This window comes from Zosterops lateralis (genome assembly GCF_965231275.1).
Source record: "Zosterops lateralis genome assembly, chromosome: 1".
Lineage (NCBI taxonomy): Eukaryota > Metazoa > Chordata > Aves > Passeriformes > Zosteropidae > Zosterops > Zosterops lateralis.
In genome coordinates, this window is record NC_139762.1 from 137,112,945 (window position 1) to 137,135,429 (window position 22,485).

At 45.0% G+C, this 22,485-nt stretch overlaps 1 protein-coding gene across 1 annotated transcript in view; it reads left to right on the forward strand.

Annotated features, from left to right (window-relative positions):
• The window catches only part of COL22A1 (collagen type XXII alpha 1 chain), a gene marked incomplete at its 5' end in the record, with an annotated part of 210,599 nt that overhangs the window by 106,242 nt on the left and 81,872 nt on the right, over positions 1 to 22,485 (forward strand). The window contains 7 exons of the mRNA XM_083859503.1: positions 447 to 491; positions 4,952 to 5,005; positions 6,258 to 6,311; positions 15,533 to 15,568; positions 17,060 to 17,089; positions 17,968 to 18,021; positions 18,928 to 18,981. Coding sequence (XP_083715629.1) covers positions 447 to 491; positions 4,952 to 5,005; positions 6,258 to 6,311; positions 15,533 to 15,568; positions 17,060 to 17,089; positions 17,968 to 18,021; positions 18,928 to 18,981 — 327 coding nt within the window. The remainder of the gene's footprint in view (positions 1 to 446; positions 492 to 4,951; positions 5,006 to 6,257; positions 6,312 to 15,532; positions 15,569 to 17,059; positions 17,090 to 17,967; positions 18,022 to 18,927; positions 18,982 to 22,485) is intronic.

Consider the following 22,485-nt stretch of genomic DNA (forward strand, 5'->3'; position numbering starts at 1 on the left):
GCTGTCTGTCTGGCTGCCACATCCAAACCCACCAGGAACAGGAATTCTTGCTTGTTTATGTGATAGGTTTTCTCATCAGTATTGTCCTTTACAAAAGTTCTCATTGTTTACAAGAAACTTGAAAAATGCAGAGCACTGGTTGTTTTTCAGACCATCTGCAGCTATGGTGTGTTCCCTGTCCCTCCACTCTGCTGTTGGCAGGAGAGTCGTGTGTCTGCAGGCAATATATTACAGATGTTTCTGGGCTCACAAGCCATCCCTGGTCTCTGAGTCTGCTTAGATCATGCCTGTGGCCAGCTTTGAGGACTGGCAACATAAAAAATGTCCTTGAGGCTCACTTGAATAGATTGTGCAGATGTGCACACTGATTTGGTGACTAATTAGAGGAGGTAACTATGCCTCTACTTGGATTTATCTTTATAATCTTTGTTTCTTTTTATTTTTAGGGTCTACAAGGAGAAAGAGGAGAAAAGGGAACACGAGGAGACAAGGTATTCCTGCTGCATGCTAGGAAAGGCCAGGCTTTTCCTTTGTCCATTAGGTGAGGTGGAATTCCAGGCCAGCAGCTCTGGAGAGGGATGGAGTTTCCTCACTGTCCTGCACTACCAAGTGCACTCCACCTTCCACTGGTGTGCAGGAGGGCTTTTGGGATCTATGCTGTCTACTAAGCTCACATTTAGGGACTTGTGCAGTCCTGGGGTGGAGCCAGGGATGGAGGAGATAGAGGAGGAGAGGAGTGGAGGTTGCCAGTGTAGAGATCTGAAGGGGCATCCACATTGTGTGCACAACCTGAGAGTTGAGGATGGTCACTGACTGTGCCATTGCCCAGGTCTGCATCCAGCATTTTCCCATCTCATTACAGTTTTTCACATCATCCAACTTCCTATGTTTCCTTCTTCTCCCATCCCCATAAACTCACTACTAGTAAGGACCAAGTAATTTGTACTATGTCAAAGGCTTCAACCTAATGGAGTTGTTTCCCAACTCCATGTTCTCTCCTGACTGTGAAGAGCTGTTTCACAAAATACAGGACACTTTGAGATTCAAACCATGGTTGTGGCTCAAAAAAAAAGACCAAATGCTTGTTATACTTGGAATGGGCATTTAAGAGGAGAGCTGGGCAGGCACAAAGCCTTCAGTTTGCTCATTGTGTTCAGAGAGACCTCAGACGTGCACCCACTTCTGCTGCAGACCTCCTTGGCAGTGCTCAGGGCGCCCCAAAAATGTTCTGTCTCACTTATGACTCCAGCCAGTCCTGACACAGGTTTATCTCAGGGAGGGTCTGGCAGCTTTGCCTGTGTTTGTGTGAAGGAGGGAGTCATCATCTTGCTGGCATAGCTCTGTTCCCATTTCTCATTCTCCATCTTCTCCTGGAGAGAAAAGTCAGTGATTAACACCAAATTTTTGCCTACTGGGAAAAATTATCAGTAGACCCTTGCTGTGAGATTTTGTGTTTCTCTTTATCAACATCCTTTCTGCTGTTTATGATAAAGTAGCCATGATCATATTTTGTATTACCTGTCCTCATTATTGCAGCTAGAGCAAATGGCTGGATTGTACTTTATCTTTTTCATGCTCTTCCTTCAGCCCTTTGCAGAACTGGATAGGTGTCCTGTGTCTAGCCAGTGCCTCTGCTGCTTTTCCAGAGTCAAAATTGTCTAATCTGCTGGAATATTTGGCTCCTGGAAGAAAATCCATCTTTCTGACATCACCGTGATGAGAGAGGAAGCTGGAGCTGTGTGTGGGCGGGCAACTGACTAAGAAGAGGAAGATTAAAGTGGGGAAGAAATGAATTAGGTTTTGTTTCATTAGAAGGATCTGCACAATTAGAGATGCCCCTACTTTTTTTTTTTTTTTTTTTTTTTTTTTTTTTTTTTTTTCTGAAGCAGCCAAATCTCTGCTACAACAATTGTGCTTCAGTTTTTTCCAGGTTTTAATGATGGTCTCAGTGCACCCACTGCCAGTGCTTTAATTTTTACCAGTCAGTACTACTGTGAAAACAGTGGGCGTAAATTTGGTGGGCCAAATATTTTCTTGTCTGCTCTTCAGTCTGTAACCTGAATGCTGACACCTACACAACCTCTGTTTTATTGTGTGAGAAAAGGGGTTGTAATATCAGATGGGAGCACTAGTTCATGCACTGAGTATTGTTTTATCAAGTTTCCCCCCTTTACTACCAAAAAAGCCCTGAGTATCCCATCCATACTGCTGAATTTTTCACACATCCTGGGACCTCAGATGTAAAAGTTAAGGTTTTATAGTGAGGTTCCCAAATCCAGCAGTATGGGTTACACCTGCACTTTAGGAAAAGCACTGCACCATATGAGGTATATCCCATGCCCTTTTGCATCCCATGAGCTCATTGCAGACCTCAGGACAAACTTCAGAGATTATGATGATGCACTGTCCTGCTAACAGGAGCCATATCTGTATGTGATACTTGGCATTCTAATTTAGGCATGTCCAGCAGTTCAGTGTGACAAAAGGTGTTGCTTTTGCTGCATAATCCTGTGTCCATCCTGTAAAACCCTGTCTGTTTTACTGAGAAGGGATTGTGTAAGACTTAGGACTGGTCTGCTGCTGCCACATCCCTCTGTAGTGGGTTTTTTTCTCCAGCCTTTCCAGGGTCCTACAGACTCCTGGGTAATCATTTTTTTCCAACCAATCATTAAATTTTCTAAATGGTAGAGGTCAGAGAGCAGCACTAAAGTTTTGGCAGAATTGTCATCTCCCCTAGTTGCTTGTGAATCTTCACCATTTTGTTCCACTGGTAAAAAGAACAAAAAGCAGTAGAACCCAGGAGAAAGAAATTGAATCTTAAAGTGAAAATTTGAGAATGAAACTTTAATGTGTTTGTTCTCTCTGTTGGGAGAAAAGTACCTTTCACTGAGTAGCCTTATTTAAAGAATGAAAAAATAATGAAAAATATTTATAATGACAGAATTTTCTGAAGGAACAGCAGAAAACACAATCATTTTGAGTGTTTTCAAACAGCTTTTTTTGTATTTGCTGGTATGAATAATAACATTTGCCTTTCCCAGCCCCCATTGGTAGCAGTAAGAACATTGACACTTTTCTGTTTTGGCAGCTAAATCAGTGTGTGTGAAGTACTCATTGCTGCAGTGTATTGATGTTAAAAATTCTCCTGGGAACACACTGCACATTTTGTCAGCAACTTACCAGGCTGTTGCTTGCTGAAAGTCTTAAATTCAGGATATTTGTAGTTCAGGCAGTGCAAAGGAAAGCATTAATGTGGAAACTATCACCTCCAAAGCAAGTGGATCTGGCTGTCTGACACTGGTTTTCAGCTGCTTTCTGGAGGATATGGGTCTCTCCAACTTCATTCCTTGAATACATAATTTGAAATAACATTTATGTTAGAAGATTGATTGAATTTCTAAGCAGGAGAAATAAATATTGATTAGCAAATCTATTTCTGACTTGGCAAATCAATGTAGTTTACACAAGAAGCTAATTAAATCCAATGCTGGAAGTGTAGGTTTGCAGGTAATAACAGTAGTCTAACAGAGTTTAAGATACATAAAAACACTAAAAAAAACACCACAAAACTATTAGTTTTCTGTCACTACTTGTACTTGTAGATTTTGTTTTTACATGCACATTCGTGTTACCATTGGCACTGTATGTGTGTTTGATAGTTTATATTCAACTGTGTGTGAAGGATGCAAACAAAATCTGTGTCTCATTTTTCAGAGGTTTAAGGACTTTAGAGAGGTGCAAGAAAGTCCCTGTTTCTAGGAGTTTTTAAACTAAAGAGATTGAATGATCAAAGGCCACAATCAGTAGGAGAAAAGTGAAGTTCAGCAGAAGTTTGTAATTGATCCAGTTATCTCTATCAAGAACCTCAATTATAAAATATGAAGTATGTTGAGCTTGAATGTGGAAGAACAGCAGAGATCAGGGTCAGAATTCAAAATTATCCTGTAAACACAATCCCCCAAAGCAGAAGATGACATTGAGAAGAGGTAGCTGCAGGATGTTCCATACACATAGAACAACAAATTGCACTTATGGATTGGGAACAACTGATAAAGGAGGTGTCTTGTGGAAGGGGGGTTAGTGTAAAGTAAACATTATCCTGGGATTCAAACAGAAGAATAGTCTATAAAACATGAAAACATATTCCTGCTCAAAGTTAGCCTTAGGAGTCATGCACCCAGCTACAATGAAGATGTGGAAAAACTGGGACACTGCACACAGGGGAGCAATAAAAATGATCAGAGGATTTGTCATCAGATTCATCAGATGACAAACATGCCTATGACGAAAAGTTGAAAGTATTATGGTTGTTTAGTCTAGAGAAGTTTGCAGGAGGAGTTTTGTAAATCTTCACATCCATAACAGGTCATTCTAAAGATGAAGGAAACACTTCTCTCTGTGGGGGGTTAGGGAAAGACTTACTAGTCTGAATCTGCAGGAAAAAAAAAAAAATCAGGTTTAGGTACAGGGGGAAAAACCCACATCTTCAAGTAAAGTAGTGAAATCCATTGTATATGGACTTTGTGGACTGTCCAGCTCAGGAGACATATAGGAACAAATTAATTATTCCCCCAGGTTACAGAAAGGAAAGGTGAAAAATGAGATTTTTCTTTACTGGGTAAAACTGACCTATTGCTGGATTGCTTTATTATTTTTCTAAAAGCTGTTCTGGGCTGACATTCTCCTGGAGCAGTTTGTCCAGTTTACACCAACCCACCTCAGCAGGCAGAGGAAGGATGCCAATGTGGAAAGGTAGCACACACCTGCTTCTGGTTGCAGCAACTTTTCATGGTACAGATGTAGGAACTTCAGCTATTTTCTCTATGGGACTGGCTGGAATTTCTCTCCTTGTTCATTATTCTAGGAGCAGATAATATGGACACCACCTTCACGGCAGTGACCTAAACAGCACAGAGCTAAATTATAGTGGTTTTTTCGCTTCTTTTTGCAGGGAGACAGAGGCCTGGATGGATTCCCTGGAAAGCCAGGTGTGGAGGGGAAACAGGTATATGGCAAATACTCAATAACTGGAAGTATTTCTTTGGGAACAGTGGAAGTTGACCCTAAAACAGAGACTTATCCTGGGAGATTGCTGAATCATGACAGTACCCAATCATGTCCCTATCCTGAGGATCTTTGTTGGCACAGTTTTCTTTTTTTTTGTTTGTTTGCTTTTAGAATTAAACTAGAATTCAATTTATACTTACAAGATATGCCAGTCCTTTAAATGTGACAGCTCAAATGTTTGTCTTAATTTTCATTAAATACATAAGAAAGGACTCAAAAAAAAAAAAAAATCAGTTGTTTAAGCCCACAACAGGAAAGGGAATGAACTGGATTTAATATATTTGGTTTGTTTTCAATAAAAAAAGGCTTGGAACTATTTACATTTTTAAAACAAAAAGAAAACAGAAAGTGGCCTAGAAGATCAGTACACTTCTGCTGATCAGACACACACTGCTTTGTCTATAACCACTATCTGTAGATTCCACAAGACTGTTTTCATTACCCAGGGAATGACACCTAATGAGAAGCATCCTTTTCTTCCAGGGACCTTCTGGTCTAGATAGCAAAGGACAGAATAAGAAGCAGAGGCCAGAGGTGATTTGCCAAAAGCCATGCAGCTAATCACTGCCACCCTTGAGCCTGATGCCTCCAGGGTGCAGCATCTGCATCCTGCTCTGTTCCTCAGCCACAGTTTATCTTGTACCAAGAAACGTGTGTCTAGTTAGTGTTTATCACTATCCTTGCAAGATGGAAATGTTTTCCGGTGTTACAGATGGATAAAGAACTGGTTTATACTTGTAGCAAATTTAGATGAAGCAGGAAATTTCAAAGGGATGTGAAGATGGATCCTGATTGTTTACTCCTTCAAAGGGACAATTTCTCCAAGTGAAACCCTGTTACAGAAGTTGGGTTTTCTGAAGCATTTCTTCCTTTTTCATGTCTAGACAGTTAGAAGGGGGTAAATCTTCATGCCTGAATTTTATACTGAATTTTGTGTTTGACACTGATACACTCACTGAACTGCAATTCTTTTGATTCAGCTGAAATTGGATCGGTGGTATTGTGGTTGCTGTGGCCTCTCCATTGTTACTCTTTTTCCTCTCTGTGCAGCAGAGTCAAAGCAGCCTCATGTTCTATTAGTCCCTCCCCAGTGCAATAGGGCATCACTGTTTATACTGCCAATACCTGCAGCCTTATGTTTCTCCTGCACTTCAGAAACAGAGTTTTCTCTCAATTTTACCTCTTTATAGGGCCTTCCTGGCAGCCCTGGACCTCCTGGTATTAGTGGGACCAAAGGAGAAAAGGTAAGTGGGATGGGATGCACAGAGTGAATTTATAAACACATTTGTTAATTCTTGCTTGGGCCCTCAAGGCTGGAAATATCAGGGCTGTTGGACGAATATTTATCTCGTCTGTATATAACAAAAGTTTATAGATATTTAAATATTTCACTTTTCTGACATGGCTTCAGTCTGAAATGGGTGTGAGTGTTAAAATGTGTCTAATTATGGCTCCTCTGCTCTTAGTTTAATGATCATACTGAAGTAGAAGGAAATAGACTGCAGTTTGGGTCAGGAAATCTCCCTCATCTAAGAAATGTGGGTAGAAATGTCAATATGTTTATGTAGATTCTGTTTTTCTGACTCAGGAGATGTAGAATTGACTCAGAAAGTGACAACAAAATGCCTCTGAGCCTCATACCTGCAAAGTAATTATTCTCTGCTCTCAGCAACAATTTTGGCCTTGTTATTTTTCAGAGTTGTTAGAGTTTTCAGGGCAGCCTTCTGTTTCCCTCTCTGTTAGACATGATGCTGTAGTTTTGGTATTTCCGACCAGCTCTTCAGCAGCAGTGGAAAGCCAGTTCTGGATTTCTTTCTCTTTTTCTCCTCTGGATTAAGTCAGTGACCCTTATTCAAGAATGCAGAGATTGGAAGCAATCCCCACTATTCTCTTCCTGCAGTACTGATCAGTTTTGAGTTCATAACACTGAACCAGCTGCAACTGGTGCTTTCAGAGATGTTTGTCTCTTTGGTCTGGTGTTTTCAGAGTGGCTGGTGTGTGTCTCTTCTCTACTTCTCGCATAATATGGGCTCTTTTTAAAACAGACCTGTTTGGATGGGGCCCTGGGCAACCTGATCTCCTGGGTGGGATGTCTGCTCAAGGCACAGGCAAACCAGATATTTTGAACAGGCTTGGATTGATGGGCCAAGGCCAATGGCATCAGGTTCAACAAGGCAAAGTTCCAGGTTGTAAACTCTGGCCACAACAATCCCCTGCAGTGCTCCAGGCTGGGGCAGAGTGGCAGGAAAGGCCCTGAGGGTGCTGCCGACAGTGGCTGAATGTGAGCTGGTGTGTGCCCAGGTGGGCAAGGAGGGCGGTGGCACCCTGGCCTTCTGTGTCAGCAATGGTGTGAGCAGCAGGACCAGGGCTGTGATTGTCCCTCTATGCTGGGCACTGAGGTGGCCAAACCTCAAGTGCTCTGTGCAGATGTGTGCCGCAGTAAAGATGCAATTAGGGAAAGACACCTCTGTGCAAATTAAGGTGCCGACAAGACCGTGCATCAAAGTCCACAACAGGGATTTAACTGAACAGTAAATGGGAGGTAGAGATTTAGAAAGGAATATTAAAGAGGAGAGTGGAAGGGAAGTGTTCCATCAGTCCTTCCTCATCATGTGCTTGTCTGTGCTGGAGGTCTCTATGATTCTTGTGGAGGTAAGGGCCCCAGGTCTTTCTTTCTGGGGTGAACACCTTTGTCCAGTCCACCCTGCAGGTGGCTTTCCTAGTTCACATGTGAAAGAAAGATGGGCCTTCTTTCCTTTGCCTACATTGTTGAGGGCACAAGGAGAATTTCTCAGATGCTAATGCAGCTTGGGGCCAGAGTGGAGATGCACCTCCCCAGTGCAGACCAGGCCTAAAGTCAACTCATAACGGGTTCTACATCGCAGCGCTGTTATCCTCCCTTCAGGCGGCTCTCCCTGGCCAGGCTGCCCTGCAACTGACTTGGGGCTGAGGGCCTGGGGCCGGCTGCAGGACCTGCCCTTGGCAAATGGTTCCCTCAGGGGAACAGTCATGTATTGTCCTGGTGCCGGCACCGGGCTCACTTTTGTGGCCGCCCCCGGAGGCAGCTGAAGGAGAAGAGCCGGCGCAGAGCCCGCCGCGCCTTCTGGAGCACGGAGCGCCATGGCCGCGGGGCCGGGGCTGCGGGACGGCCGCGCTGCCAGCGGGGCGAGCAGGAACGCGGCGTGCCGGGGGCTGGGCGTGCTCCGGGCAAGCCCCTGCAGGCGGCTCGGCCGCGCAGGGCTTTTCCTGGGGAGGGGTGGGCCGGGCACGGCCAGCCCCCATGCCTGCTGCGTTGGCCTTCTCCGCAGGACTGACCGGCAAGGCACAGATTGCTTTATGCCTTCCACAGATAGCTTTGTGTCTTCCGGCAGTGCCGTGGGGAGGGGCTCGCTGTGCCGCTCATCCCGGGGATCGCTGTCCAGGGGAGAAGCTGCTGGCTTTGCTTCCTTGTCTTGCAGTGAGAGGGCAACGCGCTGTCTGGCTCGCTGTGCTCCTCTCCTGCAGTGTCTCTGTCAGGGAGCTCTTCTTCCTCCCACTTTGCCAGTAGCTGGTCTATTTCAGCATCCCTGGATGGCACATCCTTGTTGTTAAAGAGAGACCACAGCTCTTCAAACAGGTCAGGAGCTATGAGCTGTGGGTAGTTTTCTGTCTCTCCTGCGCAGCCTTTGGTCCACCTGCAAAGGGTGTGTGGCACTGAGGGGCTCTCCTGATCCAGGGAGGAGAGGATGTCTTCCTCCAATTTCTCCAGCTCCTCTGCCTCGATATGTAGAAGATGCTTTGAAACATCCTCAGGCCCCGTGCACAGCAGCTTCCCATGTGCAGTTTGCTCAGGCAGCTGATGAGCTCCCCTGTCCTCAGAGGCGCTTCCAGATGAGGGAGAAGCTGAGAAGTCTGAGAGTTCCTCAGGCTCTGACATGGGGAAAAGCCGTGGCCCCCGTCCCAGGGATCTCTGTCCAGAGCAGAGGCTCCTGCCTCTCTTTCTCTTTCAATGGAGCAAGTGATATGCTCTGAGGGTTGTCCCTGCCTCATGCAGCCTCTATCTGGAAGCTCCTCCTCCTCCTCTCACTTTTCCTTTGGCTCCTTTTGAAAAGTGTCCCAGGACTGTGAGTTGTCAGAGAGACTGCTGCTCTGGCAACTGGGCACAAGACAAGAGCTCAGAGAAGTTTCCAGTGTCTGCTGTGTAGTCTTCGGTCAAGCCTGGAGCTCTGTGCATCACCTGGGGCTCTGCATCTGCCTCTTGGCAGACACTTGATGACTCCAGGATGCCAGTGGCCTTGGTGGGACTTTCTTCACACAGGGAACGGGGCAAGGCCTCTAAACAGGTCTCTGGATGATTTGCCACTGTGCTCTTCCTGCACCTCAGAGAGCTTCTCCACCCTGGTGTGCCCCAGGAGGCTCCAGGCCGGCCGGGTCCCTGTGCGAAGCGGGAGGCCACCTGCACGTTGCAGGGGTAGCAGGCGATGGCCCTGCCTTGCCCCTGAGCCTGGCCAGAGCCTCTCAGCTGAGCTGTGCAGGGAAGGTGTTACCCGGGCCCTGTCAGCAGCCAGAGTGCCCCATGGAGAAGGTGGCACCAGGTCTGGGTAGCCCCTGGCCACGGGGCCCACAGACCGTGCTGTGCCTCTGGGAGAGGACCCAGAGGCTGCTGGGGCTGCTGGCAGAGGGGGCAACTTGACCCTTGCCGAGGCTGCTCTGGGCATTTCAGGGCTGAGCCAGCACGGAGGTGTCACTGTCAATGGAGGGCCGTGGAGAGGCGGCAAGTCTGACACGGACAGTCTTGGTGGCCGTGTGACTGTACCAATGTGGAGCAGTGAGTGCCTGTGACCACCTAACCCAGAGAGGTCTCAAGTTATGATGTGAGTGCAGACAAACAGAGGACCGTAGGCAGTAGCAGGTCAGACATGGAACGCTTCTTTATTTTTCTAACTACATCAGCTTATATAGACTTTTTACAGAAGGCCATGATTGGCCCAGGAAATTTACAAGCTCATGACCCAATTGGACACTCTTACTATCAATCAAGCTTTCCTCTCAGAGAAGAACTACGCAAAACACATATGTACTTTCTAAAAATACATATAGTTTACATCAAGCAGAGTGAGAATCATGCTGCGAGGATTCCAACACTTGAAAGCAAGACAAATCAGGGCAACAAGTGCCCACCCTCCAGGCTGTCCTCCTGTGTTCTGAGTACTCTGAGGGTCCAGGAGATGTCCTCTCTGGGGACCAGTTGGTCCCCATGGAGGGGCATGATGGTCACCCATGTGACCTCTGCTGCTGCCTTTGTTGGTTCCTGGGGTGCCTGTTGAAACAGGAGGAGGCGTGGGATGGAGGCAGCTGTGTGGACACTCTGTCCCCCTGCATGGTGGCAAGCCCAGCTCTGCCCCCAAGGCAGGTGCTGACCACGGCAGCCAGGCTGGGCTGGGTTCCCAGCTGCGCTGGCTGTCTCTGCGCCATTCCTTCACCCAGGCCATCCTGGCACCGGCTCCAGCCCAGAGCAAGGGCTGGGGCCAGGCCTGGCCCAAAGTGTCTGCCCCCAGCCCTGCCCCTGCAGGTCCCAGTGCAGCCTCTCCCTCCATGCCCGTCCCTCACCTCTGGCCGCCTGGACAGCAGCGGCTGCCCCTCCTGGGACTGGCCGTGGGCATTCGCCTTCTGCTTCTTTGGCATCTTGGCCGTGCTCTGAGGAACACTGGCCAAGGGCACCCGGGAGAGCTGCTTCCTCCTGAGGAGCTGCTGCCTGGCCACAGAGCTGCTGCCTCCTCAGAGCGCTGCTCTCCTGGGAATGCCAATGCCAGGGGTTTGGCCCTGCAAGAGCCTCTGTTTCACCACAGGGACCCGTGTCACAATGGCCTCTGGGCATGATGAACCGCGGGTCACAAAGGCCTGGTGGGCACAGCCACTCCTTGTCATGGAGAGACGTGGAGAACTCCTTAGTGACAAAGGCCTTCTTTAGGACTTTCCCCCTCGACTTTACCCATGCCTGTTCCTTTCCCAGTGACCTACAGCTCTCCCTTGCCCCACTTTGTGTTCCTCCCCTAAACATCCCCAAAGAAGCCCTGTGCCCTTGCCAAACTGCTTTTCCACCCAGCCTCACATGTATCTCACACCTTGGCCCTCACCTTATGTAGAAAGAGAACCAGGAAGACAAAAGCTGTGTTAGCACTTCATCTGACCGCTACTGTAAAAGACAATCAAAAGTGTTTGTTTACAAAGATTAACAACAAAGGAGTGACAAGGAAAATTTCCATTCTTTACTGGATTGGTGGCGCAAATATGGTCACAAAGGATAGAGGAAAAGTTTGAGCTGATTAATGCCTTCTTTGCCTCAACTTTCGATAGTCAGACTGGATATGCAGAGGTTGAGCAGCACCCTGAGCTGCCAGACAGGGACAGGGAACAGACTGGAGTCCCTGTAATCCAGGAGGAAATCATTAGTGACCTGCAGAGCTACTGAGACACTGCCAAGTCCATGGTGCTGGCTGGGAGTCCCCCAAGGGTGCTCTGGGAGCTGCTGGAAGAACTGGCTAAGCCTCTGTCTGTCCTTTATTGTCAGTCCTGGCCAGTCAGGGAGGTCCCAGAGGACTGGAGGTGCCAATGTGACACCCACAGCCAAGAAGGGCCTCAGGAAGGAATGCAAGGAACTGCAGGGCTGTCAGCCTGACCTTGGGGCCAGCAAGGTTCTGGAGCAGATCATTGTGAGGGGGATCACAGGGCCTAGAGAAGACAACTGAGGGATCAGGCCCAGCCAGTGTGGGTTCAGGAAAGGCAGGTCCTGCCTGCTCAACCTGATGTCCTATGATGTTCCATTGACCGGCCTCAGGGCTGAGGGAAAAGCTGTGGATGGGATCTCCCTGGACTTGATCAGAGCCTTTGACTCCATCTTCCACAGCAGAGTCCTGGAAAAGCTGTCATCCCAGGGCATGGGCAGGGGCACTCTTTGCTGGGTTCAGAACTATCAGGATGATGTGGTGGTGTTACTTTCACTGAAATTTGTTTGCCAACTGGGAGGTAGGATATTGGGAGAAAAAGGCAAAACTGGCCAAATTTTAAGGTAAACAGTTGGATTTTATTAACACACACTAAGGGAAGTAAAGGAAAAGAAAAAACCCACAAAAATAATTCCTAAACCAGCCCTTTCTCTCACCACAAACTGTTCATTTTCTTCAAACAATGTAAAGATGCAAAACTCAGAACTCCAAATCAGTACTACTTAAAAAATAATCATTCATTCAGTCTTTGTGAGAGAGAAGTCTATCCTGTTGTTTTGGTAACTTTCCACAAAGAGAAACAGTCTTCTTGTGGCTTCTAACTCATAGAAAAACATCCTGCCCAGGAAATTCTGCAGCTGTGGAACCTCCCATATTTACATAGCCTTTCCCATGACCACACATATGGGTCGTAGATTCACAGATTGGGGTGGCACTTTAAAGATAAACAACTTTGAAGGCAAAGAATTCTTCATCCCAGAGAACAAAGATGTCTTCTCACTTCTTCATTGGCAGAGGGCTTCTTCTCATCTCTCTCTGTTCAAACCTCTCATGGGATCACCCAAATCACAACTTCTAATTCAGTATTCTCTCGGGAAATCACAGATACCTTTGCTCAAAGAATCCACAAATTATCTCCCAATTCATATTGTCCATGATGTAAAGGATTATTCTAGCATATTCATATTACAGTCTGTTACCATAACTCATAGGAGATTTTCAGCCTACAACCAAGGCAGCTTATCATCTCTTCCACCTAAGAGGTCACTCTTCCTTTACTGACTTTGAGATCTCCATATTGTCCCTTTACACGTCTCCAATTTGGCCTTTTCTCTCATCTCTGGGAAGGGTTAGAGTTTAAGAAAGTCTCAGTCTGTGTCAGAGAAGAGTTAAAGCTTGGCCAAGCCTGTGGTGGTCATGTGATTTCTGGCAGCAGCCCAAAGGTTTCAAGGCCATGCCTGTGGGTGGGAGGCTGATGGATACCTTCTCTTCTGAAGAGGTGTCTTGTTTCTGCCTCGGTCAGCCCTGACGCCTCGACAGTAAAGAATACAACTTGGTAGCAGGATGAACCTCACTGATCCCCGTGAGTTCTTGCTTGCCTGAAGGAGTGAAGCAACAACAGCAAGAAAAAAGAGGGAGGCTGTTCTGGGTTAACTGCTGGCTTTATTCATCAGGGTATCTGCCCCAGCAGACACCCCTCAGCAGAAGCAGTGGGGAAGAAAGGCAAGGGAAAAAAGTGGGAAACCCCCAATGTAACACCTTTTATTGGGGGGAGCAATATTCTATTAATCTAAAAAACTGAACTGTATTAACCTATGACAGATGGCTGAGCCCAGAGAGTGTCTGTGAATGGTACTGCATCCAGGTGGTTTTCGGTCACTAGCTGTGTCCCCTGTGCCCAGTCCTGTTCAGTGTCTGTCCTGCTGATGTGGCCAAGGGCATTGAGGGTACCTTTAGCAGTAAATTTGTGGTGACACCAAGTTGGGTGGGAGTGTCCATGTGCTGGGGATAGGAAGGCTCTGTGGGGGGCTGGGGATGGTGTGAGGCCAGCAGGATGAGTTTCCAGGAGTGCCATGCCTTGGTCCTGCCCTCACATCCCAAGAAGCCCCTTCAGTACCCCAGGCTGGGGCAGTGTGTCAGTAAAGCTGCCCAGCAGGAAAGACCCTGGGGGTGCTGGCTCACAGCGGACAAATGTGAGCTGGTGTGTGCCCAGGTGGGCAAGGAGGGCGGTGGCACCCTGGCCTTCTGTGTCAGCAATGGTGTGGGCTGTTACCTCTGCCCTTAGAGGGGCAACACGATGTGACGTGGTGGTGGACCCTCACAGAGGACAGCATGCAGCAGCAGGGTGAAATATGGAAGGCTCTTTATTATCTGACTCCAAAGGCTTATATACATTTTGTACAGAGGGCCAAGATTGGCCCAAGGAGGTTACAACCTCCTGACTCCATTGGTCAATATGACCATCAGTCAAGTTCTCTCTGAGAACAAGAATGCAAAACATACTGATAAGTTCTAAGAATACACATTGTTTACATGCAGCAGCCTGAGAATCAGGCTGCTAAGACTCAAACACTTGAAACCAAGAAATGCAGGGGTGACAGTGGGCAGCAGGACCAGGGCTCTGATTGTCCCTCTGTGCTGGGCAATTGGTAGAAATCTTGCATTCAGTTCTCATGAGAAGAAAGTAATTGAGTTGCCAGAGTGTTGCCAGAGAAGGGCAGTGCAACTGATGAATGGTTTAAAGAGTAAGTCCTATGAAGAGCTGCTGTGGGAGCTGGGTGTAGTCTATTCTAGGGGAAAAGGAGGCTCTGGGAGGTCCTTACTGCTCTTTACAACTCCCTGACAAGTGGTTGTTCCCAGGGTAGGATTGGATTTTGTTCCCAGGCAACCAGCAACAGGACAAGAGAAAATGGCCTCAAGCTATGCCAGGGAACGTTCAGGTTGGAGAGCAGGAAGAATTTGTTCAGTGAAAGGTTTCTTAGGCATTGGATGATTCTGACCATGGAGGTGGTGGAGTCACCATCTCTGGAATTGTTCAGAGAACAACTGAATGTGGCACTGGTCTTGTTGTCATGGTGGTGTTCAGTCAAAGGTTAGACTCAATGACCTTGGAAGTATTTTCAACCTTAATGTTTCAGTGATTCTATCTTTAAGACCCCTTCCAACCCAAACCATTCTATGATGCTCTGAATAAATAACAAAGAGTAATTGAACTTAAGAGAAAAAATTATGAAAGATATGCTGGGTTATTCAGAGACCTACATGAGTAATGAATAATAAATAGAGTGTGGAAGGAAGCGATCTGATAAATTTAACACCAGTCTGTGCCTAAAGTAAAAGATAAACCTTCTGTATGCACAGTCTTAAAGCATAATAAATAGTGGACATTGCTGGAGAAAAATGAACTGGAACAAATTGATAGCCTTGGTGGCAATAAATCATGGAAGAGGTTGTAGCATCCCAGTGTCCTGCGACCACTATGGCATCATTTGCTCTATAAAATGACTTGGGGAAATGGTAATTTCTTACTTTTTTTGCAGTTATTTTGCTTACTAGCAAACAAAAGCATTTTGACCTCCTAAATATCTGTCCCTTTGGGAGTCTGTTAGGCATCTAAACATCAAACAGTTTGTGTAGTAAGTGTGCAGAGCAAATACAAGATTTTTTGAAGCACAAATCTAACGCTATTGCACATCCAATGCGTTATTCATTTTATGTCACTGAATGTTATTAAAATGTGTGTTAAACATCACAGTAACACAGACCACAACCAGTTTCTGCATGTATTCATCTGCAAAGCAGAGAAAACAGAATTGAGATTGTGTGTCCAGATCTATCAATTATGAGGTGGTATTGAAAATAAGAATGTACAACAACAGTTGGAAACCATGCTCAGGATGTTGCTTTATTTTCCACTGTTGTGTATTGTGCCATGTTGTGTTCTATGTATGTTTATTAATTTCTTTTGTGTTTCCCTGCAGGGTGAAGCTGGACTTCCAGGATTGCCTGGCACTTTAGTAAGATTTTTTTTTTTTTAGCTTTCCCAAACTTTGTAGCAATATTGCATGAGAAGAGAATGGGGAAATGCAGGGTGGAAGGATCTCACTGAGAGATGGTTTTTGGTGTGGTTTTTTGTTTTTTTTTTTTTTTTTTTTTTTTTTTAAGTTTTAAAAAGTGACGACTTTTGAAGAAGGCATGTGACAGGTTCCAATGAGAAGATGCTCTGCCACAATTTTGGGAGATTGTGAAGTGTGAAGACCAGGACTTGAGGCAATGAAAGCATTGCCTCAAGTGCATCAGACAGAGCAATACTGTGACAGGACTGTGTGGTTTCTGGCAGTTGTTGATTCCAAGTGCCCTTCGGTACATAGAGCCTGTGGAAGTTATAAATGCAAATGAAATTTCAGTATTGAGTAGCTGAGTGTCTTTGACATGGACTGAGCATAAGAGCTGGGGCAGGAGAAGAAAAAAAGCAGTTTCTCATTAGGGGAATGATCTTTCCTTGGCTTATATCTGGAAAAGTCCTGGTGGAATATAAGACAACTAGGACTTGATGTACTGAAATCAGGAAAGCACTCATGAAAAAAATTAAACAGAAACAGAAGAGTGGGTTTTATCTTTCCTGTGTCACTAGATTAATGTCCTTTGTGCATCCTTCTGCTTTCAGCAGTGCCTTCACTGATGCCAGAGACATCTCTGGCAGGCATGTAAGGATGTCCAGAGACTGGTATTGTCTTGTATGAAGAGGTCATCTCTGGGTGAATGGAGAAAGATTTACCACTAAATATGCAGAGGAGAGGTCTAGAACTGATAGAGTATGGGCTGGTAACAAAGCAGTTAAGGAGTATCCCCTTAACTTAAAAAAATAATAATAAAAAAAAATTAGGAAATAGCACTCTTTAACTAAAGACAAGAATGAGAGGCTCCCTGGTAATCACAGGAAAGTTAGCAGGGAATTCCCTTACTTAGGATGTTGTAGAAAGTAAATGAAAAAGAAAAAGAAAACTATGAAAAAACCCAGCCTATTTGGGTAAGAACATTTTGCTGTCCTGCTCAAATGTAATATTAATGATGGGACAGCAATTACCCAGAAATTTTGAAAGATGTGTGTAACACCTGAAAATGAGTTTAACTTATGGGGCATATCCCAAGCCAGTGTGCTTGTTATGTGATTCCTTCTACAGTCAACAGATTTTTGTGATTGAGAATAAAACAGGATTTGGGGAATGTACTGACTTGTTTATATAATGAGATAATTAAGTTCTTGCTGTTTATACAGCCACCCAAACCACTTCACAGGTGAGAGAAAACCTTGTGTCAGCCTGAGCTCTTTAAATAGAAAGCATCTCCCAGCCTGCAACAGGATTAGAAGAGCTGTAGGAGTTATTATGCAACTTGGAGGAGCAGCAAGGGGAGAAAAATACCTTGTAGGGGCCCATAACACATCTGGTACCTTCTGCCTTGTATTCACTCTTTCCATACTTTATGACTCTGCATTTCTGTTGCAGGTGCATACTGAAGGCCTAAAAGGAAAGGAAGTAAGAGAGACTCAATGTCTGTTCTTTTACTGCAAGGATATTTTAATGTAATTCTGTTGCCTGATAGATTTTGCTTTAAAATAGTACCTTAAAGGGAAGGTGGATGGAAGCATTATCAGGACACTGAGAAATAAATTTTCCTATTTGCAGTGGAGAAAATAACCAAGAAAAGAAAAAGGGCAATGTCATTTTCAGATGTAATGAATCTTACATCAATGAGAAGTATGAATTGTTCAGTCAGCTATGCAACTATTTAAGGACAGGGGTGTGTTGACACTAATGTTAAACTGTATTTGAGTTTTATGCCTAGTTTTTCTCTAAACCTAGGCACTCAAATAGGGGGGACATATCCATTGTGTCAGTCTGTTAGTCCTATGTATAAAATATACATATATATTTAGATTTTCATTTTTTGTTGGTAGATCTGTAACTTGCATTTAGCTATTACTTAATACAATTGTAGGCATCATGTAAATGATACTTTAAGGCCCTTCAGAGCTCTGTAGGCTTGGAGGAAATGCTGGTGGAAACTACTTATGCAAAAATTGCTCTTCTCCACCACCAAACCCCAACCCAGAGTGATTTAGTGGAATATCCAGGATATGCCAGTGTCTGCTACATTTTTCAAAGAACCCAGATATGGATAAGTGCCTGTTGAGTGTGGGTGGATGAGTCTGTCTGCAGTCTAGTGAATGCTGATAATTCAAGTAACCAGAGATTAAGGAGAAAACCAGCTGGTCTCTGCACTGGTTCTTCAGGACTTGTAGGGAGAGTGGTGGTGTAGGTCCTGTAAAGACAGACAACATGTCTAATGTACCTGTGCACATTTTCATTAAGATATTTTAACCCTTAAAAAAAAAATCCAAACATTCCTGTAGGGAAAACCTGGGCCACGAGGACCACAAGGCCAACCTGGACTTCCTGGACCTCCAGTAAGTTGTTTCTCTCACTACTTGCAATTTCCAAAGCTGAAACTCAGCCTGGAGTGAGGCATATGAAAATCTCATACATTATTCAGGCTCCAAAATATTTAAATAGTGCCCACAGCCTCCAGTTTTTTTCATTGCTGAGAGGAGGTGTGCTGTGGATGGCCTGTCTGAACACAGGGAAGTGACAACCAGGACATGGGCAGACTTTGCCTTAAGGCTGTTGTCATGCAGAACCTGATCATTTTTTCTATTTCTAATGTCCTGAAGAGCTGTATGGGCATTCAGCACATCTCAGAGAGGCACTGACTGATGACTTGTGAGCTGTCATGTCATGAAGGTCAGGGAATAGTTGCTGTCAGAGGGGTTGGCTTTATGCCACAAGGTCGTGGCTGAAATATTTTCTGGATGAAAACTAAAAATTGAGTACGTGTGTTTATATTTCAACACAATTTTTGCAACAGTTTGTACATGCCAACCTTCTTAATTCTGACTTAAACTGTTGCTTATTCTAGTTATATTTTGTGACCCAGCTCTGCAGGATGTCTCAGTTCAGACTGTCACTCCTGCCTCATTTGCAAACACTCTGTGTTTCCTCTCTTTTGAATTGCTTGTTGTGTTTCACTGTTGATTGGCTTTTGTAAAATTGATGGCATTGTGAAGATGTGTTACTTAGGTAAATCTGGTTTGAATTATGTAATTTAAATACAGTTATGTGCTCTGTATTTAATCAGGGCATTGTCATTTTGTCTTGTTTACTCATTCTCTTCTGCTCACAGGACAACATAATTATCAGGTAAGAGTTGTCTAGGTAGCCATGCAGTAATGGTAGCACAAAACAGCTAGGAAATAATATATAGTTCACTAATTTTTCTTATTCTGCTAACTTTTTAAATCTTTTGACTTTTAAAGGGAGAGCCTGGTCTGGAAGGCAAGCCTGGAGTCCCTGGTTTGCCAGGTCAAAGGGTGAGTTGCTTTTTTTTTTTTTTTCATCTGAAGTCCCAGGAGGCTTGGGACAGCTTTGTTCAATAAAGTTTGCTACTTTCACCCACCTTACATATACTTGTCTGCTTATATAAAAATCCTGAGGCTCAGATCCTTTCCTATATTCCTTATTTATGGTCCAGGAACTCTCAGTACCTCTTGGAGCTGACAGATTGAATGCAGTGCAGATTCTTTCTTGCCACGTGCTCTCCTGTGTTTAGATCTGGTCCTTACTGCTGAGGGGTTGCTTGATATGAGTCTGAGTGTGCAGAACAACTACTAATGTAGTGAAATCAGTCTGAAATTTAGTTGTCCTGCAAGTCAAAGGATATAAAGGTTCTTGCAATACTGTGGTATGGTGCAGAACGGAGAAATGCTGCTACCTTCTCAAAGGGTCTCCTTCAGAAGTCGCTCAGAGCATGGCACAGGAACAGCCATTTCAGGTCTGTGCACACATCCATGCCTCAGCAGAGGAAAGACAGGAAGGGCCTCCTATATGGTATTTTCCAGCAAGGTTTATTTCAGCATGCCAAAGGGATCACAGGCAGCAGACCAGACCATGTGCTGCACAGGGGTTAAGTGTGGGGTCAGTGGCCAATGCTCTGAGGGCACAGGGGTGGTACAAAGGGCAAGGCAACCTATAGAGGGGTGTAAGGGATGGACAATTGGGGAGGGCAGGGTTAAGTGACCAATGAGGGAAGGAATCCAACATAGATTGGCAGTAGTTTTGCAAGGCATCATGAAGAAAGTCTTTTCTTTCAGCCTAGGCATAGCACCTCTATGGTAAATCTTCCCAGGGCAAAGCCTGGAAGTTTCCCTGAGGGGATTTTTAGGGATTCCACACAATACTTACTATTTTCTGTTTTGTTTGGTGTGTACTCAAAAAGAGGGTCCCCAAAAATGGTAGCTGTTGTACCATTCTCTGCCACGAGCTTAGTTTTCCTATGTATGAAAAATCTTGGATTTTTTCTGATGTGGAATTATGCCTTCACCTATTTAAGTACTGCTAAAAGGTAAATTTCATAGTCGGCCTGATATTATTACACTCGTATTCTGAATCTGCTTTTCCTTGCTGGAGCCTATTCATATGAAGAACATCTCACTAGACAGCGCAGAATCAGGATAATCCTAGGTTGGAAGGCACCAATCAAGATCATTGTGCAGGGCTGGGACTTGGATTCAAAGCAGTCCCAAGAATTCCACCATGTTCCTGAGAGTGTTGTTCAAATGCTTCTTGAGCTCAGGCAGGCTTGGTGCTGCCATCACTGCCCTGGGCAGTCTGTTCCAGTGCTCAGCCACACACTGCATGAAAAGCCTTCTCCTGATATCCAGTGTAAATCTCCTCCAGCTCAGCTTTGTGCTGTTTCCTCAAGTCCTGCCACTGGTCACCAGAGAGAAGAGATCTGTACCTGCCCCTCCTCTTCCCCTCACAGGGAAGCTGTAACTGCAATGAGGTCTCTCCTCAGTCTCTTCTTCTCCAGGCAGAACAGACTGAGTATCCTCAGCCACTCCTCATAAGGCCATTCTTGTTGCCCTCCTCTGGACACTCTCTAATATATTGATATGTTTATTATATTGTGGCACCCCTAATTGCCTCCAGGATTCTGAGGCCACTCAGCCCAGACCAGGGCAGGACAGTCCCCTCTCTTGCCCAGCTGGTGATGCTGTCCCTGATGGCCCCAGGACAGGGTTGGCCCTTCTGGCTGCCAGGGCACTGCTGACTCATGTTCAACTTTCCACTGACCAGGATCTCCAGGTCCTGTCCCACAGCTGCTTTCCAGCCTCTCATTCCCCAGTCTGTCTGTACATCCAGGGCTGCCCATCCCAGGTGCAGGATCCAGCACTATGGTTTCACACCAATCACCATACAATGGGTGATTGCCCAGTCTGCTTCTAAAGGTCTCTTTTCAGGGCCTCCTTGCCCTCCAGGGAGTCAACAAATAAGAGTGGAAGTGAGATTCCTGCTTGGTTTTTTTGGAAGCAGTCATTTGGGTCTCAGTACTGCTGTTTAGTGGGTCACTTTTTAAGTAGTCACAGAGGCTTGATGATAGCTCATTCCTTAAAGGAGATCATGGGGTTTGCCTGCAGTGCTTTGAGTCAGCACCAGCACTGTTATCAGCCTGTGTGAGAACCCGTGAGCATGGGAGGGTGATGAGCAAACAACAGTACAGAGAAAAATATATATACCTTGCTAAGAGGTTTTCTACAGACTGTCCATTGGATTGTGTGCTGTTAAATTTAGCTGAAAGTGTGAATTTTAGGAATCTTCTCCGTGGGAAGGTAGGGCATGCAGCCTTTAGTCAATGCCTGAGCAGAAAAGGGCATTTCCTTGCTTGCTTATAATTTCCCAGATGTTAGAAAATATCACTTTAGCGAATAGCTCTGCAGTGCTTTGCTCATAAGTTGGTAAGTTAGAAATTATCCTGGTTTTAAAGCCTGCTGTGAAATGTTGTTTCTTGAATAAGATTTATAGAGCATATTAGCTGGGTAAAGGACAGTGATCTGTCAGGATTTGCAACAGGACAGAAAATGCTCCTGTTAATGATCATTTGATTATAGATGTCACTTGATCTGTTCTGTCTTCGAATTTTTTCCCTAGACTCTGTTGTGTCTAGCTAGTTAGACTTCTCCTAAGGGTCTTTATTAGTCACCAAACGTCTCAGATGAATAGATATAATTTTTTAATTAAAGGCCATTATTCAATGTCAGAATTCATGAGATGAATCAAAGTACTGGGCTTGGTGGATCTGCACAGATCTCATCTGGGGGCAGGAGGTAACAATTCCAACCTGAACCAAGCAACTGGATTGTGTTCATTTTATTAGTCAAAAGTGCCTGGCACCTGATGTCTGCATTTTGACAATGATACCCTCACATCAGGAGCACACTGTGTGAGGAAAAATGCTTTGCTGTTTTCATGTGACCTGTAAGACCTCTAAGTGACAGACAATAGTGTTCTGATTTTATTAAAACTGCCTGAAAAAGAAGAACTCTGAAAGTCTGCTTTCACTTTTAGGGTGGTTTTGTGGTTTTCTTCCCTTTTCCTGTCCTTCTTTTTCTTCTGTAAAATTAAAGATAATTGAAGTGCTTTGGTTCTGCTCTCAAGTCTTTGATACCTGACCTACTGAAATATTGGTTAGAAATAAAACCAATTTTTTTCTTGATAGACGCAAAAGGTGCAGACATATGACATACTCCTGGAAAACATGCAGATCTGTGGCCAGTACAGACTAAAAATAGGGGTCTTCTGAAGTGTACTCAATAACTTGGATTTCAAGTTGACTATTACAAGTTCATTCAAGTGATTGAAATTTCAGAAAGAAACTAAGAGAAAACATTTATCCTGCAGCAGTCATGAGTTAGGAGCTATCTAGACCATTTTGAGTTTTATGTGCTGTACTGCAGCTTAGTTTTATAAAATTACATTGGTCAAATCTGTCCAGGTTCAAGCTACAGTGAGTACTAAACAAAAAATAATGCAGGAGA